Source organism: Schistocerca cancellata, chromosome 1 (genome assembly GCF_023864275.1).
Source record: "Schistocerca cancellata isolate TAMUIC-IGC-003103 chromosome 1, iqSchCanc2.1, whole genome shotgun sequence".
In the NCBI taxonomy this organism is placed as follows: Eukaryota; Metazoa; Arthropoda; class Insecta; order Orthoptera; family Acrididae; genus Schistocerca; species Schistocerca cancellata.
The window spans coordinates 12,298,749-12,320,203 of record NC_064626.1 but is presented as its reverse complement, the minus strand read 5'-3'; the positions used below and the strand labels follow the sequence as shown (position 1 = coordinate 12,320,203).

The 21,455-nt window shown below is 45.3% G+C and overlaps 1 protein-coding gene across 4 annotated transcripts in view; it reads left to right on the top strand.

Annotated features, from left to right (window-relative positions):
* The window catches only part of LOC126164138 (carboxypeptidase E-like), a 453,031-nt gene that overhangs the window by 302,417 nt on the left and 129,159 nt on the right, over positions 1-21,455 (top strand). For all 4 annotated transcript variants that reach the window (XM_049920217.1, XM_049920216.1, XM_049920215.1 and 1 more), the window contains one exon: positions 4,862-5,001. In XM_049920217.1, the coding sequence (XP_049776174.1) occupies positions 4,862-5,001 (140 nt within the window). The remainder of the gene's footprint in view (positions 1-4,861; positions 5,002-21,455) is intronic.

The window sequence follows — 21,455 nt, the reverse complement described above, 5'->3', positions numbered from 1 at the left end:
AGTTGTAAAAGTCGAGGGACATGAAAGGGAAGCAGTGGTTGGGAAGGGAGTGAGACAGGGTTGTAGCCTATCCCCGATGTTATTCAATCTGTATATTGAGCAAGCAGTAAAGGAAACGAAAGAAAAATTCGGAGTAAGTATTATAATCCATGGGGAAGAAATAAAAACTTTAAGGTTCGCCGACGACATTGTAATTGTCCCTCTTAGAGCAGTGTGTTGGCTCGCTGCTGCAGTGTCACAGTTGTGTGGGCTGTGTCCGTGGCAGCAGACAGTGCTCTAGCCGACGAAGCTGAGCGTACTCTGCAGCAATGTGACCCCGCCCACTCTGTGTACTTCATTCTGGTGGTCACGAATCGAACGATCGACGCTGCCCCAAGTATGACGTACTAAACGGATCACGCCATTCCGGGGCATCACGTTCAGGCTAGCGGTCGGCAGGTTGCTGGCATTGTGGTCTTCTGATGCAGTGCTACGTCCTACTCTACCCTGTGGCTCCTCCTTTTCGAATAACTAATGCAACCTACATACTCTCGAACCTGCTTACTGTGTTGTTCTCATGCTCTTCTTCTACAATTTTACACCCCACAGTTCCGTCCACTACTAAATAGGTGATCAATCAGCGTATCGTAAAGTGTCGTGTAAACTGGTCCTTTCCTTTAGTTAGGTTGTGCCACAAAATTTCTGTTCTCCTCATTTTCGTTCAGTACCTCCTCATTAAAAATTTCGTAAATTTGTGGTAATTTCCTATGTGAGCAAACTGCTGAGTTTATCGGCCGCTAGGCTTACACAGTACGTAAACTAACTTACGCTAAGAACAACACACACACCCGTACCTGAGAGAGGACCCGAACCTCGGACGGCGGGAGCCGCGCGAACCGTGGCAAGGCGCCTGAGACCAGGCGGCTACCCAGCGCGCCTCCTCCTCACTAATTACCCATCTTCAGCATTCTTCTGTGACATCACATTTCAAAATCCCCTTTCTCGTGTCTTCTCTTGCGTCTATCGTCCATGTTTCACTTCCATGCGTGGCTACGCTGGAGACAAATACATTTAGAAAAGACTTCCTAACACTTAAATCTATATTGGATGTTAACAAATTTCTCTTCTTCAGAAACGCTGTTCTTGTCGATAGAGTCTACATTTTTATATCCTCTCTACTTCAGCCATCATCAGTTATTTTCCTGCTCAAATAACGAGAGTCATCTACTGGTGTAAGTGTGTCGTTTCCTAGTCTAATTCCCTCTGCGGCGTCTGATATAAATCCACTACATCCGATTATCTTTATTTTGCGTTTGTTGATCTCATCTTATACCCACGTCTGAACACAACGCATTCCGCTCAACTGCTCTTCCAGATTCTTTGCTGTCTGACGGAACTGCACGGTCATTGGCAAACCTCAAAGGTTTCATTTCTTCTCCCGGAACTTTAGTTCCTACTCCACATTTTTTCTCTTGTCTCCTCTGTTGTGTCCTCTACTGCTTGCTCAGTGTACATATTTAACAGCTTCGGGGATACCCTCCTACCCTGTGTCACTCGCTTCTCAACCACTGCTTCCCTTTTATGTGCGTCGAGTCTTAGAATTGCCATCTGATTTCTGTACAAGCTGTAAATACCGTTTCGCTGCCTGTATTTTATTCCGGAAACCTTCGGAATTCCTGGCAGTGTATTCGAGCCAACATCGCCAAAACGTTTCTGTAACACAACAAATGCTATAAATGTAGGTTTTACCTTTCCTCCACCTATCTTCTAACAGAAGTCGTAGAGTCGGTATTGCTTCTCGTGTTGCTACATTTCTCGGGAATGCAAACTAATCTTCCGTGATGTTCGCTTATACCAGATTTTTTAATGTTGTGTAAATACCTGTACTTCGTGTCGCTATTCTACAAGCATACTTCGGTAATATTCACACCTGTGAGCACCTGGTTTCTTAGGAATTGGAATTATTACATTCTTCTCGACGTCTGAGGGTATTTCGCCCGTCTAACACAATTTGAACACCAGGTGGAATGGTTTAGTCGCGGCTGGGTTTCCCAGAGATGCCAGTGGTTCTGGAGGAATGTCGTCTCCTTCGTTGGTGTTATTTCCACTTTTCGAGTTATTTTACTGCTGTGACGAATTATTCTCTCAGTATCGTATCTTCCCTTTCTGTAATACTACACTGAAGTTCATTCCGCTTGTACACGTGCTCTGTACATTCCTGCCAGTTTTCAGCTTTCTCTTCTTTGCTTAGTACTGGTTTTGCACCCGAGCTGTCGATAGTGCAGGAGAGCTGCGTGCCCTGGGGAAAAATTACGGCCGTCTTTTCCCCTCGCTTCCAGCCGTCGACAGCACCAGCGCAGCAAGTTGGCTGATGTGCTCGAGAGCTGTGACAGCGACACTTTGGCGGACGTACCCGCTGGTCAGACGCAGCTGCAGCTGCAGCTGCAGCCACTGCTTCAGACAGCACGCCGCACGCTCGCTCGTGCCACATCGGCTGCCACGCCCGACAGATGTCGCCAACGCCCGGCTGTCTCAGTGCACGTGTACAAATACAGTACTTACAGGGTGTTTCAAAAATGACCGGTATATTTGAAACGGCAATAAAAACTAAACGAGCAGCGATAGAAATACACCGTTTGTTGCAATATGCTTGCGACAACAGTACATTTTCAGGCGGACAAACTTTCGAAATTACAGTAGTTACAATTTTCAACAACAGATGGCGCTGCAAGTGATGTGAAAGATATAGAAGACAACGCAGTCTGTGGGTCCGCCATTATGTACGTCGTCTTTCTGTTGTAAGCGTGTGCTGTTCACAACGTGCAAGTGTGCTGTAGACAACATGGTTTATTCCTTAGAACAGAGGATTTTTCTGGTGTTGGAATTCCACCGCCTAGAACACAGTGTTGTTGCAACAAGACGAAGTTTTCAACGGAGGTTTAATGTAACCAAAGGACCGAAAAGCGATACAATAAAGGATCTGTTTGAAAAATTTCAACGGACTGGGAACGTGACGGATGAACGTGCTGGAAAGGTAGGGCGACCGCGTACGGCAACCACAGAGGGCAACGCGCAGCTAGTGCAGCAGGTGATCCGACAGCGGCCTCGGGTTTCCGTTCGCCGTGTTGCAGCTGCGGTCCAAATGACGCCGACGTCCACGTATCGTCTCGTGCGCCAGAGTTTACACCTTTATCCATACAAAATTCAAACGCGGCAACCCCTCAGCGCCACTACCATTGCTGCACGAGAGACATTCGCTAACGATATAGTGCACAGGATTGATGACGGCGATATGCCTGTGGGCAGCATTTGGTTTACTGACGAAGCTTATTTTTACCTGGACGGCTTCGTCAATAAACAGAACTGGCGCATATGGGGAACCGAAAAGCCCCATGTTGCAGTCCCATCGTCCCTGCATCCTCAAAAAGTACTGGTCTGGGCCGCCATTTCTTCCAAAGGAATCATTGGCCCATTTTTCAGATTCGAAACGATTACTGCATCACGCTATCTGGACATTCTTCGTGAATTTGTAGCGGTACAAACTGCCTTAGACGACACTGCGAACACCTCGTGGTTTATGCAAGATGGTGCCCGGCCACATCGCACGGCCGACGTCTTTAATTTCCTGAATGAATATTTCGATGATCGTGTGATTGCTTTGTGCTATCCGAAACATACAGGAGGCGGCGTGGATTGGCCTCCCTATTCGCCAGACATGAACCCCTGTGACTTCTTTCTGTGGAGACACTTGAAAGACCAGGTGTACCGCCAGAATACAGAAACAATTGAACAGCTGAAGCAGTACATCTCATCTGCATGTGAAGCCATTCCGCCAGACACGTTGTCAAAGGTTTCGGGTAATTTCATTCAGAGACTACGCCATATTATTGCTACGCATGGTGGATATGTGGAAAATATCGTGCTATAGAGTTTCCCAGACCGCAGCGCCATCTGTTGTTGAAAATTGTAACTACTGTAATTTCGAAAGTTTGTCTGCCTGAAAATGTACTGTTGTCGCAAGCATATTGCAACAAACGGTGTATTTCTATCGCTGCTCGTTTTGTTTTTATTGCCGTTTCAAATGTACCGGTCATTTTTGAAACACCCTGTAAATGTGTCGTACGTTATCGAGAGTGTAAGAGTGGCTCCCAGCTGAAGGCGGTTGCTGCAGCTGGTACGACCGGCAGCTGCACGTGCTGTGACGTACGCCACGGGCCCGTGTATGCAGCCGTCTGTCCCACAGCACACAGCACGACACGTGTCACAAACAGCACGGTGTGACTGCGACAGGCAGCGACCGCGCCCACCGCACCGCACACACGTCAGGTGTCTGACAGAGAGCACATTAGCGACGAATTTGTTAACACCTCCCTACACGTTGCAGAAAGTGAACCCAGCTATACATTCAGAACGACCGAGGTAGTACAGTATTGCAAAATGCCTGATTGTCAGTTCGCTTACGGCGACTGTCAGTATTAATGATCAGATACATTAATGGTACTCTGAAATGGAATACGTATTTGTTAGGTTCAGAGAAAGACTGTCTACTTGCAATTGTTTAAACATAAAATATATTCGTACCTGCCAATTCAGAAACGTGGATAAAACGAGGTACTGAGTGATAAGAAAGTGTCAGATGGATGGCTACTGGGGTGCACGACCCTTATAAAAATGGTACATTTTTCACCTAGGGCATTAAATTTTCAAAACAGTTTCGTAGAGGCCCGTGGGACCACCCTCCGTACGAGATATTTTATCGGTTGTTGTTTGCTTCTCGTTGCTCCGTCTTGTGACTGGTGTGAGGCAGTCGTCCACAGAGCAGCACGGCCTGCGCGTGTGCCTGCAGCCTGCGCCCCCTGCAGCCCCCTCTTCGTGTCTGCAGGCACCTGGCGCTGTCGTACGCGCAGCGGCACGCCACCATGGCCAACCGCAGCCGCCCCGGCTGCGACAGGGGCGACGACTTCAGCTTCGGCAAGCAGGGCGGCATCACCAACGGCGCCGCCTGGTACAGCGTCCAGGGAGGTCAGTGGCTGCCAACTACTTCTCGCTTACTTTTCATTTCGGTGTGTCTTCTTCCTGTTCATTAATTTTCAGCTCGGTGGTGGTCACAATCTAGAGAGGTTTGTCAGTACGAAGGATGACGCCGTGGACCCTTCTGAGGCGTTTATTTATTTCTGACCTCAGACACATTCGTACATCAAAATAGCTTAGTTTGGTGTGTCATAATGATTAAACCACAAATATACGACAAGCTATGTACATCCCTAGTTGTAATTAGAAACAGAACTATCTGCTACTATGTCTGTTAAATTTTCCCGGACCTGTTGTCGGTCACAGAGGGGTGAGTATTGCGGTGTGACATTTTTCGGTCAGCACAAGTCTCTTCATTTCGGCAGAGTCGTCGTGTCAGCACTGTTGACCCTTCGCTTTTGTTTGTCGTACGAAGGACATTCACAGGTCCAGTGTTCGTTCGCACGAGAAAAGACAGTCTAGCGATCTACGGTCACAGACCTTTCAAAAAGAATGGCAGTGGCGCCAGAGAGCGATGAGAATTCTCTGCCACATTAGCGATGGGAGTATTCGAACGAGGCCGCTCTCATTCCATAGTACCGTAATCAGAGATGCCGGCGATGACGTCATCCAAGATGGCAGCTGCGACGTCAATCGAGATTTTGGCGGGAAGTTTGAATTTTGGCGGGAAAGTGCCACGCCCCCCTCCTCCAGAAAAATGGCGCGAAGTTCAGATTTCAGCAGGATAATGCACTGCACCACTCTTATCTCAAATAAGCAAAGAAAATTGCGGGGAAAAGTACTTGTCTTTATTATTAAACCAATTTGAAGCAGGTATGTTGTGCACTGGGTCTGTACTGCAACTGCCACCAGAGGGCGCTCTGCTGATGTCAGGTGATGACGCAAGCACCGTTATTCGAGATGGCGGCACCCAGTGTCTTCACCACGAGCTCCAGACCCCAGAGGGCGACGACACGACAGCGGCCAGAGAGCGAGCGACTGATAACGCCACAGCCTCGGAACCGCACCTGTATACTCGCGCCGGACACGCTCTTCTGTAAATATGCTAACGAATTTAACTGAACACAAGAGACACCAACATTGCGCATCTGACCTATCAATTACCTAACTACTTAATTCCATTTCAATTTTAATCATATTCGTAACTCAATTGGCAGTTCCAATATTCAATGAGCAAATGAGAAGTTCCCCTCACCTTTAGAATGCTGCACTCCTGTTGGCTAGTGCATTAGTCACGCGATTCGACTTCATAGAACCTAAGACCAGGAATCAATGTTCACGAATGCCACACCCACCTGGACTCGGAATCAAATAGTTGAAGTGTCCACCACGATTCTCAACCATCCGCCACATCCCCCTACCAGCCCATGTTCTCGGGCTAATGTGCACTGACGTGTACTAACGTGCATAGTGCATGACGTAATCGAAGATGGTGGGACAAAATGGCGGGGAAACGACTCTGTCTATCAAGGGCATAACTTTCTGCAGACACACAAACAACTCCTAATTTCCACAAATAATTTAAGTACAGATATTCACACTACTGCTAAATAATTCAGCACAGCTATGTTTAGACACGTAAACTGTCCAAATGACGCATAGCACAGCCTACAGACCTGTTCGCAAAATAAGTCAATCAACACGTGCAAGCACCCTCCGCCGACCCCCCTGCAGTAGAGCGCACAGGCAACCCCAACGACGTGGCGCGGCCGTCAGCTGTCAAACCACGCACACGCCCCCGCCCGGGTCCCACAAGCATTAGACGGCCACATCTCATTCGTACTTCATTTCTGAGAAATTCCTATCCAGATACGTGTCCACCTGGACACTCGTTCTGACACGATCGGGCGGGAGCGCAGCCTCGCGCTGCCACCGAACACAGGCGAAAGTTGTATGCAGGCGCCGTTGATGAGGCGACCGGACAGGGGCTTATTTACAGTGTGCGTACATCAAGCAGGGTGACGTGCGTGGGGCCTTCCTTGTTACCCTCACTCTAACTGCGATCCGGTGAAGACACTGCAGGAATCCATTCCAGAATAGCAGAACCTTCTTTATTCTGAGCGATCGTAATGGGCCATACGTGACGTTTGACTGACTCTTCGCCGCGCATAGCTACTTTCCGTGGCAAGCTCATCTAGCAACATTCTCAATCTTATACTCGAGCCACATTGCTATCTAAAATAATAACCAAGTCGAACCCTAGTAAATTCCATGGTCCCCCAGAAATACTTAACGTCCGCTTTTTTAGTAGTCTTCTCTCAGCCTGTATGCACGGAAATTCTTGCCCTAACAGAACCTCTTTACGAAAATAACACACAGTAACGTCCAATGCAGTCTTCCTCGCGGACCTAACGTCATACCCACTCCATCACGTGATTCCCATCCTGCTCTCAACGTACGCAAATGTTCACACAGCTATGTAAAGGCTCCCATATCCCAGCACAAAACATGTGAATGAATCCAGCATTATCATTTGCTCTTATCAAATATACTCGCCGAATTACTGATGCCACCGGTATCCCAGCACCATCCACCTCTTCTTTCTGGGACTTCCAGAAGTAAAATTGTTTTCCACAGATGGCTAAATTGCATTACAATTAAACCCTTAAACTTGTCTATAGATCATGAAATACATACCATACTAACAACGATATTGGAAGCCAGGAACATATGTGCAAGTGTAACTACAATTAAATATTACGATTGCTGCCACAGCCTGACACCCATCGTTGTACAGTTAATTTCTCCCCTTGACGGCTGTGCTTCTGGATCCAGTTTCACTATCTGTAGCACACATAATTCTCAACATAAGAAATCTCTCTCCATTATCCATGAGATCAATGTATACGTCCCTCACTGTAGCACACACAGTCGTCCTCTGTAGTCATGCCACAACATAAACCACAATAACTTTACAATCGAATATATACACGTTTTACACTAACAGTGCAGTTATCCTTTATATCTGTACAGCACCTGAATAAATTATCGTATGCCTACAATCGTACAGGCTATATGTCACGATGCTCCCCAGTCCTAGGAAAGCACCATCCACCTTTTCTTTCTTTCTACAGATGTGACATTCAGCTGCTATATACTATTTTACACTTTTCGCCATATTGCACCGACAACTAAACCTCACAAAGTGCCATCCACATCGTCAAATATGTAAAGACAACTACTGATTTACACTGTCCTCCCACTCGTGCCAGGAGCTTGAATACTAGTGCCTGAAACCGATCTCCAACTCCGCAATATATCAACGCATACTGTGTCGATGTAGTAAACGTACAATTCCTATCCTATGCCATACAAAATCACCCCTTTTACATCAGAAAGCCGTCACTCAATCGAAGTCACTCTCAGAACTTACGTGCAAAGAGAGGCTCGTTTTCTCTCGGTACAGATGAGCTACTGTTTCTGGCCCCGACCTGCCTGCTTGCTTGCTTTTCTACACCCATCTGCAGACAGACTCTTGGATTACAAGAACACACCTATTTCCGCCATAACATTATATCATTTTCGTGTACTTCTCGATATCAAGCACACGGCAGTAGAAGCCCGATCTCTGATCTCGCTGATCTAACTAATTCCAAAACATCCCTATAATTTACAAGCCAACTAAGGTCGTTCCCATGTCTAGAGAACAGCCAAACGTGTTTTCCACATGCCACGTGGACACACCGCAATCGATCTTCTCTCAACTAAATAAAGGCCCAAAATGTGCAGAAGCAGTCAACCGAACAATTTACATGGAAGCGAATAACAGTCCAGCTCAAACACATCTCTATCCACAATCTTCTCAAATTTCTACTTGATCACGAAAGCTGCCCATCTTGTGATCACTGTCTCAATTGCACCTCATTCGACAAAGAGCTAAGTATTGGAAATACGCCCTACTGAAGGCGGTGGCTCTGGAAATGGAAATATCTGCACCTGCCTTATGACTGGACATACTCTTCCCTTTGCTATCACAGTATTCCAAATCAAATCCATACCTTCTCTACAACGGAGCATAGTCATCTCCTTTCTACAAACACATACTTTATAAACCTGATGCTCAAATACATACATATCACGCAACCACCGCTACAACTAATTATAATATTGGGCCAATAAATCATTGCCTACAACATGAAATAATTCGGACCGAAAATCAAAGAACTGTGTGCATGTCCCTTATGTTCTTCTTGCGAGACCTACCAGGATGTCATAGAAACAGAGACGTAATCGACCAGTGCTAAAGAGAAAAACCCGATCGCAACAACTATTACATGTTCCTCCCACAAGTGCTCCTGGTTCTACAGGTGCAGACAAGTAGCCATGTTAAAAGCTATGCCCGCTTTACAAATTGTGGTATGACATTACCTCTGAATTAGCTAGTTTTCTTTTTTCTGGACAAATACCGTGAAGGTGATAGTTTTTTTTTTTTTTTTTTTTTTTTTTTTTTTTTTTTTTTTTTTGTCATCAGTCTACTGACTGGTTTGATGCGGCCTGCCACGAATTCCTTTCCTGTGCTAATCATCTTCATCTCAGAGTAGCACTTACAACCTACGTCCTCAATTATTTGCTTGACGTATTCCAATCCCTGTCTTCCTCTACAGTTTTTGCCCTCTACAGCTCCCTCTAGTCCCATTGAAGACATTCCCTCATGTCTTAGCAGATGTTCTATCATCCTGCCCCTTCTCCTTATCAGTGTTTTCCACATATTCCTTTCCTCTCCGATTCTGCGTAGAACCTCCTCATTCCTTATCAGTCCACCTAATTTTCAACATTCGTCTATAGCGCCACATCTCAAATGCTTCGATTCTCTTCTGTTCCGGTTTTCCCACGGTCCATGTTTCAATACCATACAATGCTGTACTCCAGACGTACATCCTCAGAAATTTCTTCCTCAAATTAAGGCCGGTATTTGATATTAGTAGACTTCTCTTGGCCAGAAATGCCTTTTTTGCCATAGCGAGTCTGCTTTTGATGTCCTCCTTGCTCCGTCCGTCATTGGTTATTTTACTGCCTAGGTAGCAGAATTCCTTAACTTCATTGACTTCGTGACCATCAATCCTGATGTTAAGTTTCTCGCTGTTCTCATTTCTACTACTTCTCATTATCTTCGTCTTTCTCCGATTTACTCTCAAACTATACTGTGTACTCATTAGACTGTTCATTCCGTTCAGCAGATCATTTAATTCTTCTTCACTTTCACTCAGGATAGCAATGTCATCAGCGAATCGTATCATTGATATCCTTTCACCTTGTATTTTAATTCCACTCCTGAACCTTTCTTTGATTTCCATCATTGTTTCCTCGATGTACAGAATGAAGAGTATGGGCGAAAGGCTACAGCCTTGTCTTACACCCTTCTTAATACGAGCACTTTGTTCTTGATCGTCCACTCTTATTATTCCCTCTTGGTTGTACATATTGTATATGACCCGTCTCCCCTATAGCTTACCCCTACTTTTTTCAGAATCTCGAACAGCTTGCACCATTTTATATTGTCGAACGCTTTTTCCAGGTCGACAAATCCTATGAAAGTGTCTTAATTTTTCTTTAGCCTTGCTTCCATTATTAGCCGTAACGTCAGAATTGCCTCTCTCGTCCCTTTACTGTTCCTAAAGCCAAACTGATCGTCACCTAGCGCATTCTCAATTTTCTTTTCCATTCTTCTGTATATTATTCTTGTAAGCAGCTTCGATGCATGAGCTGTTAAGCTGATTGTGCGATAATTCTCGCACTTGTCAGCTCTTGCCGTCTTCGGAAATGTGTGGATGATGTTTTTCCGAAAGTCAGATGGTATATCGCCAGTCTCATATATTCTACACACCAACGTGAATAGTCGTTTTGTTGCCACTTCCCCCAATGATTTTAGAAATTCTGATGGAATGTTATCTATCCCTTCTGCCTTATGTGACCGTAAGTCCTCCAAAGCTCTTTTAAATTCCGATTCTAATACTGGATCCCCTATCTCTTCTAAATCGACTCCTGTTTCTTCTTGTATCACATCAGACAAATCTTCACCCTCATAGAGGCTTTCAATGTATTCTTTCCACCTATCTGCTCTCTCCTCTGCATTTAACAGTGGAATTTCCGTTGCACTCTCAATGTTAGCACCGTTGCTTTTAATGTCACCAATGGTTGTTTTGACTTTCCTGTATGCTGAGTCTGTCTTTCCGACAATCATATCTTTTTCGATGTCTTCACATTTTTCCTGCAGCCATTTCGTCTTCGCTTCCATGCACTTCCTATTTATTTCATTCCTCAGCGACTTGTATATCTGTATTCCTGATTTTCCCGGAACATGTTTGTACTTCCTCCTTTCATCAATCAACTGAAGTATTTCTTCTGTTACCGATGGTTTCTTCGCAGCTACCTTCTTTGTACCTATGTTTTCCTTCCCAAGTTCTGTGATGGCCCTGTTTAGAGATGTCCATTCCTCTTCAACTGTACTGCCTACTGCGCTATTCCTCATTGCTGTATCTATAGCGTTAGAGAACTTCAAACGTATCTCGTCATTCCTTAGTACTTCCGTATCCCACTTCTTTGCGTATTGATTCTTCCTGACTAATGTCTTGTACTTCAGCCTACTCTTCATCACTACTATATTGTGATCTGAGTCTATATCTGCTTCTGGGTACGCCTTACAACCCAGTATCTGATTTCGGAATCTCTGTCTGACCATGATGTAATCTAATTGAAATCTTCCCGTATCTCCCGGTCTTTCCCAAGTATACCTCCTCCTCTTGTGATTCTTGAACAGGGTATTCGCTATTACTAGCTGAAACTTGTTACAGAACTCAATTAGTCTTTCTCCTCTTTCATTCCTTGTCCCAAGCCCATATTCTCCTGTAACCTTTTCTTTTAGTCCTTCCCCTACAACTGCATTCCAGTTGCCCATGATTATTAGATTTTCGTCCCCCTTTACATACTGCATTACCCTTTCAATATCCTCATACACTTTCTCTATCTGTTCATCTTCAGCTTGCGACGTCGGCATGTATACCTGAACTATCATTGTTGGTGTTGGTCTGCTGTCGATTCTGGTTAGAACAACCCGGTCACTGAACTGTTCACAGTAACACATCCTCTGCCCTACCTTCCTATTCATAACGAATCCTACACCTGTTATACCATTTTCTGCTGCTGTTGATATTACACGATACTCATCTGACCAGAAATCCTTGTCTTCCTTCCACTTCACTTCACTGAACCCTACTATATCTAGATTGAGCCTTTGCATTTTCCTTTTCAGATTTTCTAGTTTCCCTACCACGTTCAAGCTTCTGACATTCCACGCCCCGACTCGTAGAACGTTATCCTTTCGTTGATTATTCAATCTTTTTCTCATGGTAACCTCCCCCTTGGCAGTCCCCTCCCGGAGATCCGAATGGGGGACTATTCCGGAATCTTTTGCCAATGGAGAGATCATCATGACACTTCTTCAATTACAGGCCACATGTCCTGTGGATACACGTTACGTGTCTTTAATGCAGTGGTTTCCATTGCCTTCTGCATCCTCATGTCGTTGATCATAGCTGATTCTTCCGCCTTTAGGGGCAATTTCCCACCCCTAGGACAAGAGGGTGGCCTGAACCTCTATCCGCTCCTCCGCCGTCTTTGACAAGACCGTTGGCAGAATGAGGCTGACTTCTTATGCCGGAAGTCTTCGGCCGCCAATGCTGATTATTTATCAAAATTTAGGCAGTGGCGGGGATCGAACCCGGGACCGAAGACGTTTTGTTTATGAATCAAAGACGCTACCCTTTTTTTTTTTTTTTTTTTTTTTTTTTTTTTTTTTTTTTGCTACCGCTTTTTTTAGTTTTTTTTAACTCACAACGCTATCTTTTTTTTTATTTTTTTTGTTTTTTTTTCTTTTTATTTTTTTTTTCTTTTTTTTTTCTTTTTCTTTTTTTTTAAAGACGCTACCCCTTTTCTTTTTTTTTTTCAAATAAACCACAAATCAATATTTTGGACCACTTTTTTCCCTTAAAAAGCCCCTTAGGAAAATGGAACTAAAAAAAAAAAAAAAAAAAAAAAAACAAAAAAACCTAAGTGCCACCGCCACTTGTCATCCTATAACAAAAAAAATCTGATCCACTTCAGGCGTTGGCTCCTGAGTAAACCCACCCCAGAGAGCTGCCTATAGACCAGGGGAAGTACGGGTAATCAATGTTAGGGCTATCCGTTGCCACTTTTTGTTTTTATACGATTACATTTAGGGAGCGTATACAAATGAGAATTCTAGTAACTAAGTGTTACAAGTAACAACAACAAAGGTGGCATAAAAGAGTAATCAAAAAATAAAATATAAACCACTGATGTAATTCTAACTAAAAGGTTCTTCAATAATGCAACTGGTTCCACTTGGAGCCTCGTCATCGCTATCTGAAATCTCCAATAGCGCCTTTGAAGGGCATCTGCAACGGAGGCATTCTGCTTCGCTAGTGCCTCAAGGAAAACAGTTTCCTTGCAGCAGCTTGTCTCTTCCTTTGGTCATGGCTGACAAGGCAGAACGTTGAGCCGTTAGTGTGATGCGGCACAGCACATTAACCACAGCCTGGCACTCCCCAGCTGAGTGGGGGGTTAACGAAAACGCTGCGTAAATAATTTGCGAAGAGCGTACGGTAGTTCGGTGTGCGTTCGAGGGCATTGTGAGCATTTTGTAGGAACCACCAGTAATCAAGCTGCTCTTTCTCTCCGTCACTAAAGATGTAGGCGACGGTAAGTCCTTTGAACCATGTAAGCGCATGATATTTTGCAGCCGGAAAGTAAGTTTCATCGGGACAGAGTAGGGTCTGCGGGTCAATCATATCAGGCGTGACCCGGAGGTAACAAGCCAATATCTTCTGTGTTAGTCGCCAAACTCCGGACGATGATGCGCAAGTAAAACGATGTTCATCGGTATCCAAAAGGTGACAATCTGGGCAATAAGGGGAGTCTGCCAGTCCAATAGTGTGAAGTCGTTGGCGTGTGGCATATTTTTTGTTGGCGATCTGATACCACGTGGAACGCACCGTGGATGACAGAAAGTGGTGGTGTATCGTTTTCCACACTCTTGGCCAGTGAACCGTAGGATACTTGTTTTCCACCACGTTATGGTGAACAGCCCGCAGAAGGTTGGTATAAAAATCTTTCGCCTTTGGTGGACGTGTGGCGGAGAGGTTCGAGCTGACATAGCTGTAATCAAGAATGAAGGTCGACACATGGGAGAGCTGTGGTGCGACGTGCGCAACTGACACCGGCGGCACGTTAGAGGCTGGCATCAGAACCTGTAGTAAACGACCCGTGAGAGAGGTATATTGACTTTTCCATCGTTTCCTCATGTTGCTCATGTAAAGGGCAGCTGCTCTCGCCCTGACGTTGACCAATCCCAGCCCTCCTTTGTGCACTGGGAGGGTAAGAGTGTCGTATCGTACTTTAAAGATATGACCTGCGGAAACGTAGTAACTGAAGGCCGCCTGAAGCCGGCGACCTATCTGCAGCGGTAGTGGGAGGACCTGTGCCACGTGGTTGAGTTTTGATGCTACGTAGAGGTTCAGGTATTCAACACGCTGTAGCTGATTCAAGTCCCGGAGCAGGTTCTGTCGCACCATTGCGCGTATGATCTGTAATAACCGTCGGTAGTTTGCTGCAGCTGTTTTACGTACATCTTTCTTGAACGTGATTCCCAAATATCGCAGATCAGAAACTGGTGGGAGGGGAGCGAGGGCTTCCGGTCCGAGACCACGCCCAATGTCCAACGCCGCCGACTTGTTGATGTTCAGAAGACTGCCTGCGGCCTGTCCGTATCGCTCAATCCAGGTTAGTACGCTTTGAACTTCGTCATTGGAACGAACCAGCAGTAGCAGGTCGTCAGCGTATGTCCTATAGCGAAAGGTGACGTCCCGCAGCGTGATGCCAGATAGGCGGTGGTTAAGGCCCCCTAGGAGTGGCTCGAGTGCGATTGCATAAAGGTAGGTAGAAAGGGGACAACCCTGTCGTAGAGACCTCTTAATGGGTACTGGTCCTACCGTCCTTCCATTGACCTGGACGTGTGAGCTGGCTGCGGTCCAAAGACGCTGTAGGGTGTCGATGAGGCCAGGTGGGAATCCCATACAGTCCATCACTCGTAGGAGGAAGTTGTGGTGCACTCTATCAAAGGCGCGGTTGAAATCGACGGAGACGATCGCCGCTCTCAGACGGCACGCAGAAGCAATCGCTATTAAGTCCCTGCAGTCGCCGGTGGCCATGTGTATGTTGGCTTCTCCCCCCTGCGACGTCTGTTCTGGAGCGAGGATCATCGGCAAAGTCGTCTTAATACGGCTCGCCATAATCCTGGTGAAAATCTTGTAATCGGCGTTCAGCATTGTAAGCGGCCGATAGTCGTTAATCGATAGCCCTCCTCCTGGCTTGTGTACTGGTATGAGGAGACCTTCTACAAACGCTGGCGGCACAACACAGTCTGGAGACATGAGTTCGCGGAACATTATAACCCAGCGAGGCATCATGATGTCACGGAAAGTCCGGTAGAATTCGATGGGCAATCCATCAGGTCCAGGAGATTTATTGGCCGCACCTTTGTCCACGGCGTCTTCGACTTCTTCGAGTGAGATTTCCTCTGTTAGTACATTCACGGTAGCCTCGTCGATAGTACGTGTTACCTGCTGTAACACTTCAGTAGTGGCCTCGTCATTGACGGTTCTTTCATTGTAAAGATGACGAAAATGATCCTCCACCGCCTGTACTATGGTTGCTTGGGTCGTACACAAGCGACCGTCGTGTGTCCTGAGTTGTGTGATTAAATGTTGGCGTTGTCGGCGCTTATCCGCCACAACGTGGTGCATAGTGGGTTCCTCTGCAACCGTTCGGTCGTGCCGTCGAGAGCGGACTACTGCACCTTCTAGTCGACGCTTCGTCAATGATAGTATGTGAGCCTTGATTCTGCTTTGGTCATGTTGTCTCTCCGGGGAAGGGGGTAAGGCGTCGAGGTCCCTGAGTGCCGCGTAGTAAAAATCGAGGGTCTGTCGATGCCACGCAGTCACATCCTTGCCATATCGCATAAGTGTCCTACGGATTGCTGGTTTGGCACAGAGGAGCCACCACTCCAGGGTCGAGGTGTATCGTGGGCGGCGGCGTTCACAGTCAGTCCACGTTGCTGCAACTTGCCGGCGGCAATCCAGGTCCTGACCCCTAGACCACGATGCAACCTAGTGATAAAATTACCGCATTTGAAAGACAATCGGCTAACGAACGTGGTATGTAAGCGGTATTTGCGACTCCATGCCGCAGCCCAAGCTAAATAATTCTATAGTATTTCTAGCGCATTCTGTCTCGAGACCATATCATGCGTTCAGCGATATATCCACTGAGTTATAGCCAATGACTGACTGAGAAGGAACACAAACAGTGGTAGTAGTAGATGATGTGCTGATTGAGATCGTAAGAAAAATGTACACTAGTTTCCCCGATCTCTAGTGTGACGCTATTCGCTAGAAATGATGCCAGTCATTTGGAATCTGGTCGTTGCATTCAAGCATATACCCGCGTTCGATCCTACTGACAATTCCTTTAATTATTAAAACCACTAGTGAATGATATTTCTGGCACTGTCATATCTCGAAACGAGTAACGTTTCCCGAACCTAGCTGCTACAGTAAAATTCCAACTTCGTTTTAGTGACCCCCCTACGCATCTTGCAACTGATTACATTTCTACAGCTTTCCGCATGTGATTGCTCCAATTTAAGTCGGAACTGGCCAAAAGTCGGAGAAAGACATATCCACCACCTTCTGCAAGCCATGTAGAAACAGAACGACCTTAGTTACTGCAACAGGAGCGTGTTTTGACCATTCGGCAGAAATTGTGTACACGGGGATTGCAGCGCCTCACAAGCTCCTATCGCTAACTTAGTTATGACGCGAAAGTCTCAATTTTACACCCAGGATGCGACAGCGAGGATCACATAAATCAAAGTTCGTTTAGAGGAATGTGTCAAGTTTAAGCACACACGAGGTGGAAGTCCTCTGATGACCGACGGGTTTACCTTTAACGATCGCAATTACAGAGTGCTTTAAACCATATACAGAACACGTGGCTGCATACGAGTGGAACGAACGCTATGTCACACGACTGATGCACCCGGACAGAACACTGGAAAAAAATTCACCTGCAGCAACTTCTCCATTTATAGAATGAATGAGTCAACCATTAAATGGTACCTCGTTACAGCTCTATCTCAGTCGATCACCCCGTCCACTCTCTGTTATCCTTTAACGCAGATGCAAGTAAGTTTAGAGGTGAATGGTCCTCTGTCCTCCTGAAAAGCATCGAATACGGTAGTGAACTCGCGTGTATCATTGGTTCCTCAATAGGCATACAGTATAATACTGCCTCAACGCAAAAAAATTGACTATCTCGCTGATTCCATTCGTTTCGATGTTTTCCCGGATTCCTCCTGTTGTCGCATACGCGCTCACATGTACAAATTGTTCAGCGCGAACCGGAAGCTACCCCAGTACTTCCTCAATTTCACAGCACTTCGGTGTATATTCTGTCAATTTATACCTATTGCGTCGTCTTTTTTCGCAATTATATCGATTTTATCTCAGGTCTATCCAGGCGATCATAAGAACCTCTTTCTGTGTTCAAAATTTGACTGTAAATGTAGCACAACCGACAACGCGTAGCCCAGACGCACTGATCGGGAGGCGTAATGCAGTACTGTATTCGGCTGTACCCAGTCACCTCCACATTCGGAGAGCGTTTGCCCTGTTTACTGCATGTCTATGTATATGCACGACATGCAGAAAACAGGGATCTAAATATGTTAACAAAATTCTTGTTAAATCAGACCGGGTGGTTTAGGCTCAAATACGAAGACTCATTTACTTTATCCATAATGTGCTTCTCACTACACAGAACGCTAATTAAGTCAGGTTGCAGTTTATTTACACTGTCACTCCCATTGCTGATCGACTTCACTTTTAGTTCCTGGCAAAGTTTACCACAGTCAAAATAAGTCCACGGATAGCTTGTAATGGTACTTCAATTACGTAACCATTACGGCACCTCACCTCAACCTCTCGATACCAGCAATATTCTACTGTGATTCTGTAAAGTAGTTAACATATTTCTGAGACAACATTCAGATTTGATTTCATTAATGTAGAGGTACTTTGATACATCGATATGTTTATATTGCAATGATATTAGTCTTATGTGAACTCTTTCTTTTGTCACTATGATCTTTGACGTACTTGTAACTCTGATTTTTGGGCGCGTAAGCGGTTATTAGAGACTCCAGTCTTGGACGTCATGTTGAAAAGACGCAAATTGTTGTCAGTTTTTAAAAGAAGTGTAACTTAAATTCAGAGTGCTGATTACTTTTTTACATCAGCATTGTCCTAAGTTTCAGAGGTTTAATCTTCAAGAATGGTTTGTGAAACACATCTATAAAACTTTTGAATATCGCAGAATAACACCTAGGCCTCTTTGCATCCGAGCTTGGAATCATTACCACCTAGATTTTCGACGGTTGAGCCATGAGTTCACAACGAGACCAGCGTGGGAAACACGAGGAGATAAGTGCCTAGTTTATCCATTCTTTCATGAAATGACTTTATTAACTGTGCTCTAATGACAGTTGCCACGTAATGTAACTTTGTTGTTGCCCGAAAATGCAATATTTAGCAGCGTGAGCAACACTACAAATCATAATTAATTTTTGACCTTTGTCGTGGTAGGGTTGTTAGAACGTGAACGCCATAAACTACAAAGTGAGATTTTGCGGAAGAAACGACGATCTTTGTATCCCTTTTCTACAGCCGTCCAAAGCGTATAACACAGCCCACCGCTCAACTGTCAAGTACTACAAATGTGTGTTCAGTCGCTACATTGCTACATTACTCAGCTTCATATGGGGGGGGGGGGGAGGGGGAGCGCTGTATTGTTATTATGACATCTAGTGCCTTCAGCTCACATGGTCTTACAGTTACTGATGGGTAATTTGGGCACCTCAATATTTTCACACTCTTTTGATCAAACCACATCACCAGCAGAACTCTCATCTAAAATTTTGTGGAACGTTGCTGACCGTGGCAATGTGGAATGTTCACTGTAACTCTGATTTGCAGATCAGCAGAGTTGACCCCGGTGTCACTGCCGTTACGTCACCACAGTAAGTGGACTCGCCTGTCAGCGCTGCCGCCCCGCTTTCCGACGGGTGGCTGCTTCTGCCCTCCACACCCCTGTGGGGAGTTTAGCTGCGCCATGTCTGGTCTGTCTGTCGGTTTAGTTGGCTAGTTTTACACTGAGAGCCGTGTCAGTGCTCGTGGCTGGTGCCGTCGCGCTCTTCGCCTGGCTGGCCCGTCGCCGTGACACTTGCGAACAGTCGATGGACGTGTTACCGTCATCATCATCATAATTATTATTATGCTTATGTTTATTACTATTATTATCATGCAAAAGTCACCTCATTCTGGTATTGTTTGTTTCGGCTTTTGTGTCCTCATGAGGTAAATCATCTGCATTTAGGATCGCCATCAACTCTTTCAGGTTCGTCTCGGGTACACTGAGGAATTTTTCGCGTATATCAATTGAAAATGTTTACTTGAATATCCTGAGAATGTTCTGATAACTGTGTGTTGTTAAAATGCTTCTCGAAGTACTTTCTTAAAATTCCTTGTCCAGTGTGAAATAGCTCTAAAGTAGAAGACTTACTTGTAAAGTCGTTCTTGTATGTCCACAGACCCATATTTTGTCAAGAAGGACTTCTAAAATATATTGTAGGTGTGGCAATATTCACCTGCCTCCGTAGCCCAGAGGGTAGGATCCCCTCACGTACAACCATTCCCCAAACTTCTGAACGTCAAGCATCAGTATGTTTCTACTACGCAGAATGACCTTAAAGAATCACAGTATGGATGCTCTTTCTGCTAGGTAAAAACTCTCTATACTATGTACATCTTCTTCAAGCAGTGCTAAAGTAAAAATCAGCGCAGCTTCTATGTTATATAACGATCCACTCAATGACGGAGACATCAGCTCATATTGTGCTTCCTGTTGCCTATTAGCGGGTAGTTTGGAATTGAGCACAACCTCTAAGCCATGTGCAAGCAATTCACTGTCGTGCACTACGCTCCTTATTGCAGCTCATTCAGCATCACGTCATCGTGAAAAGTGATGTCCTAATTTGTCCTTACTGTCACTTAATTCAGCCTGAAGCTTACTTATTGAACAGTCCCGTTCAAATGCGAGCTCATTTGTTGTCTATGAAACTACTACTACCCCCTTCACATCAATAGCTTTGCTTCTTTACATGTTTCTTTCAGACTTGCAAGCAACAAATTCGTCTGCAGGAATTTTTCTCCATATTTCTTACTGATCATGTATCATTTTGTTTTGCTGTCTTTGTCTAACGGGCAGTTCGGATAGCGCATCTTGCGCTTGGGTTTTTGATAGAAAAATGGTTCAAATGACTCTGAGCACTATGGGACTTAACATCTGAGGTCATCAGTCCCCTAGAACTTAGAACTACTTAAACCTAAGTAACCTAACGACATCACACACATCCATGCCCGAGGCAGGATTCGAACCTGCGACCGTAGCGGTCGCGCGGTTCCAGACTGAAGCGACTAGAACCGCTCGGCCACCAGTGGCCGGCTTTTTGATACAAGTTCATTGGCTGAAACGCACTCCCCTTGTGCTAAGCCTCCTTGTGCTGAGTTTAGTCCTCAGATTTCAGGGGACATCACAGTTTTAGTGGAGGACAGTGCGTTCTGCTGCTCCTCGCTGTAACGTATTGTGCCGACGGCAGAGCGTCTTGTTTTCTTGAAATTCCAGCCGCCAGTGTTGACAGAACGTCGCCTACACTGCGGACGCCTTCCTCGACGCTGCATCCATTTTTTGGAACAGCCCGGCTGACTGAGAAGCTGATCGGCTACACTGTGCGGTGGATTCTGCTAATTCTGGGTTAAATTCTGCGTCACTCTTCTCACAGGGGTCCGCATTCGGTTGGTTGGCTATTTTCTGATCAAAAACCTTAAAATTCTACACTTCACTAGTAGAAGAATGTTTAACAAATCGTGTTTCTATTTTATGCGACTGAAAACAAATAAGTCAAAATAAGGCTTCCAAAAAGAAAAAGAAATCTATCAGCATCCGTCCACATTACTTGCATGGCACGGAAATTCCTCAGTCTTGGATGTAGAAGTTTCATTAATCACAGTAGCTATTTTACTGCAAACATTTCCTAAAACAACCGAGCTGAATTTTGAACCAGTCGAAGAGAGCAAACAAGACAGTCGGGCTGTTTCAAAATCAATATTTCCAGAATACAAGAGAACTCACAAGCTCAAAACTTATAAACACACACAACAAACACACACAGTGACAACACCACTCAGAAAAGAACCAGATCGTACACCATGACCTACGCACATAAACTAAGACACAGAGTTGCAAACATCCTA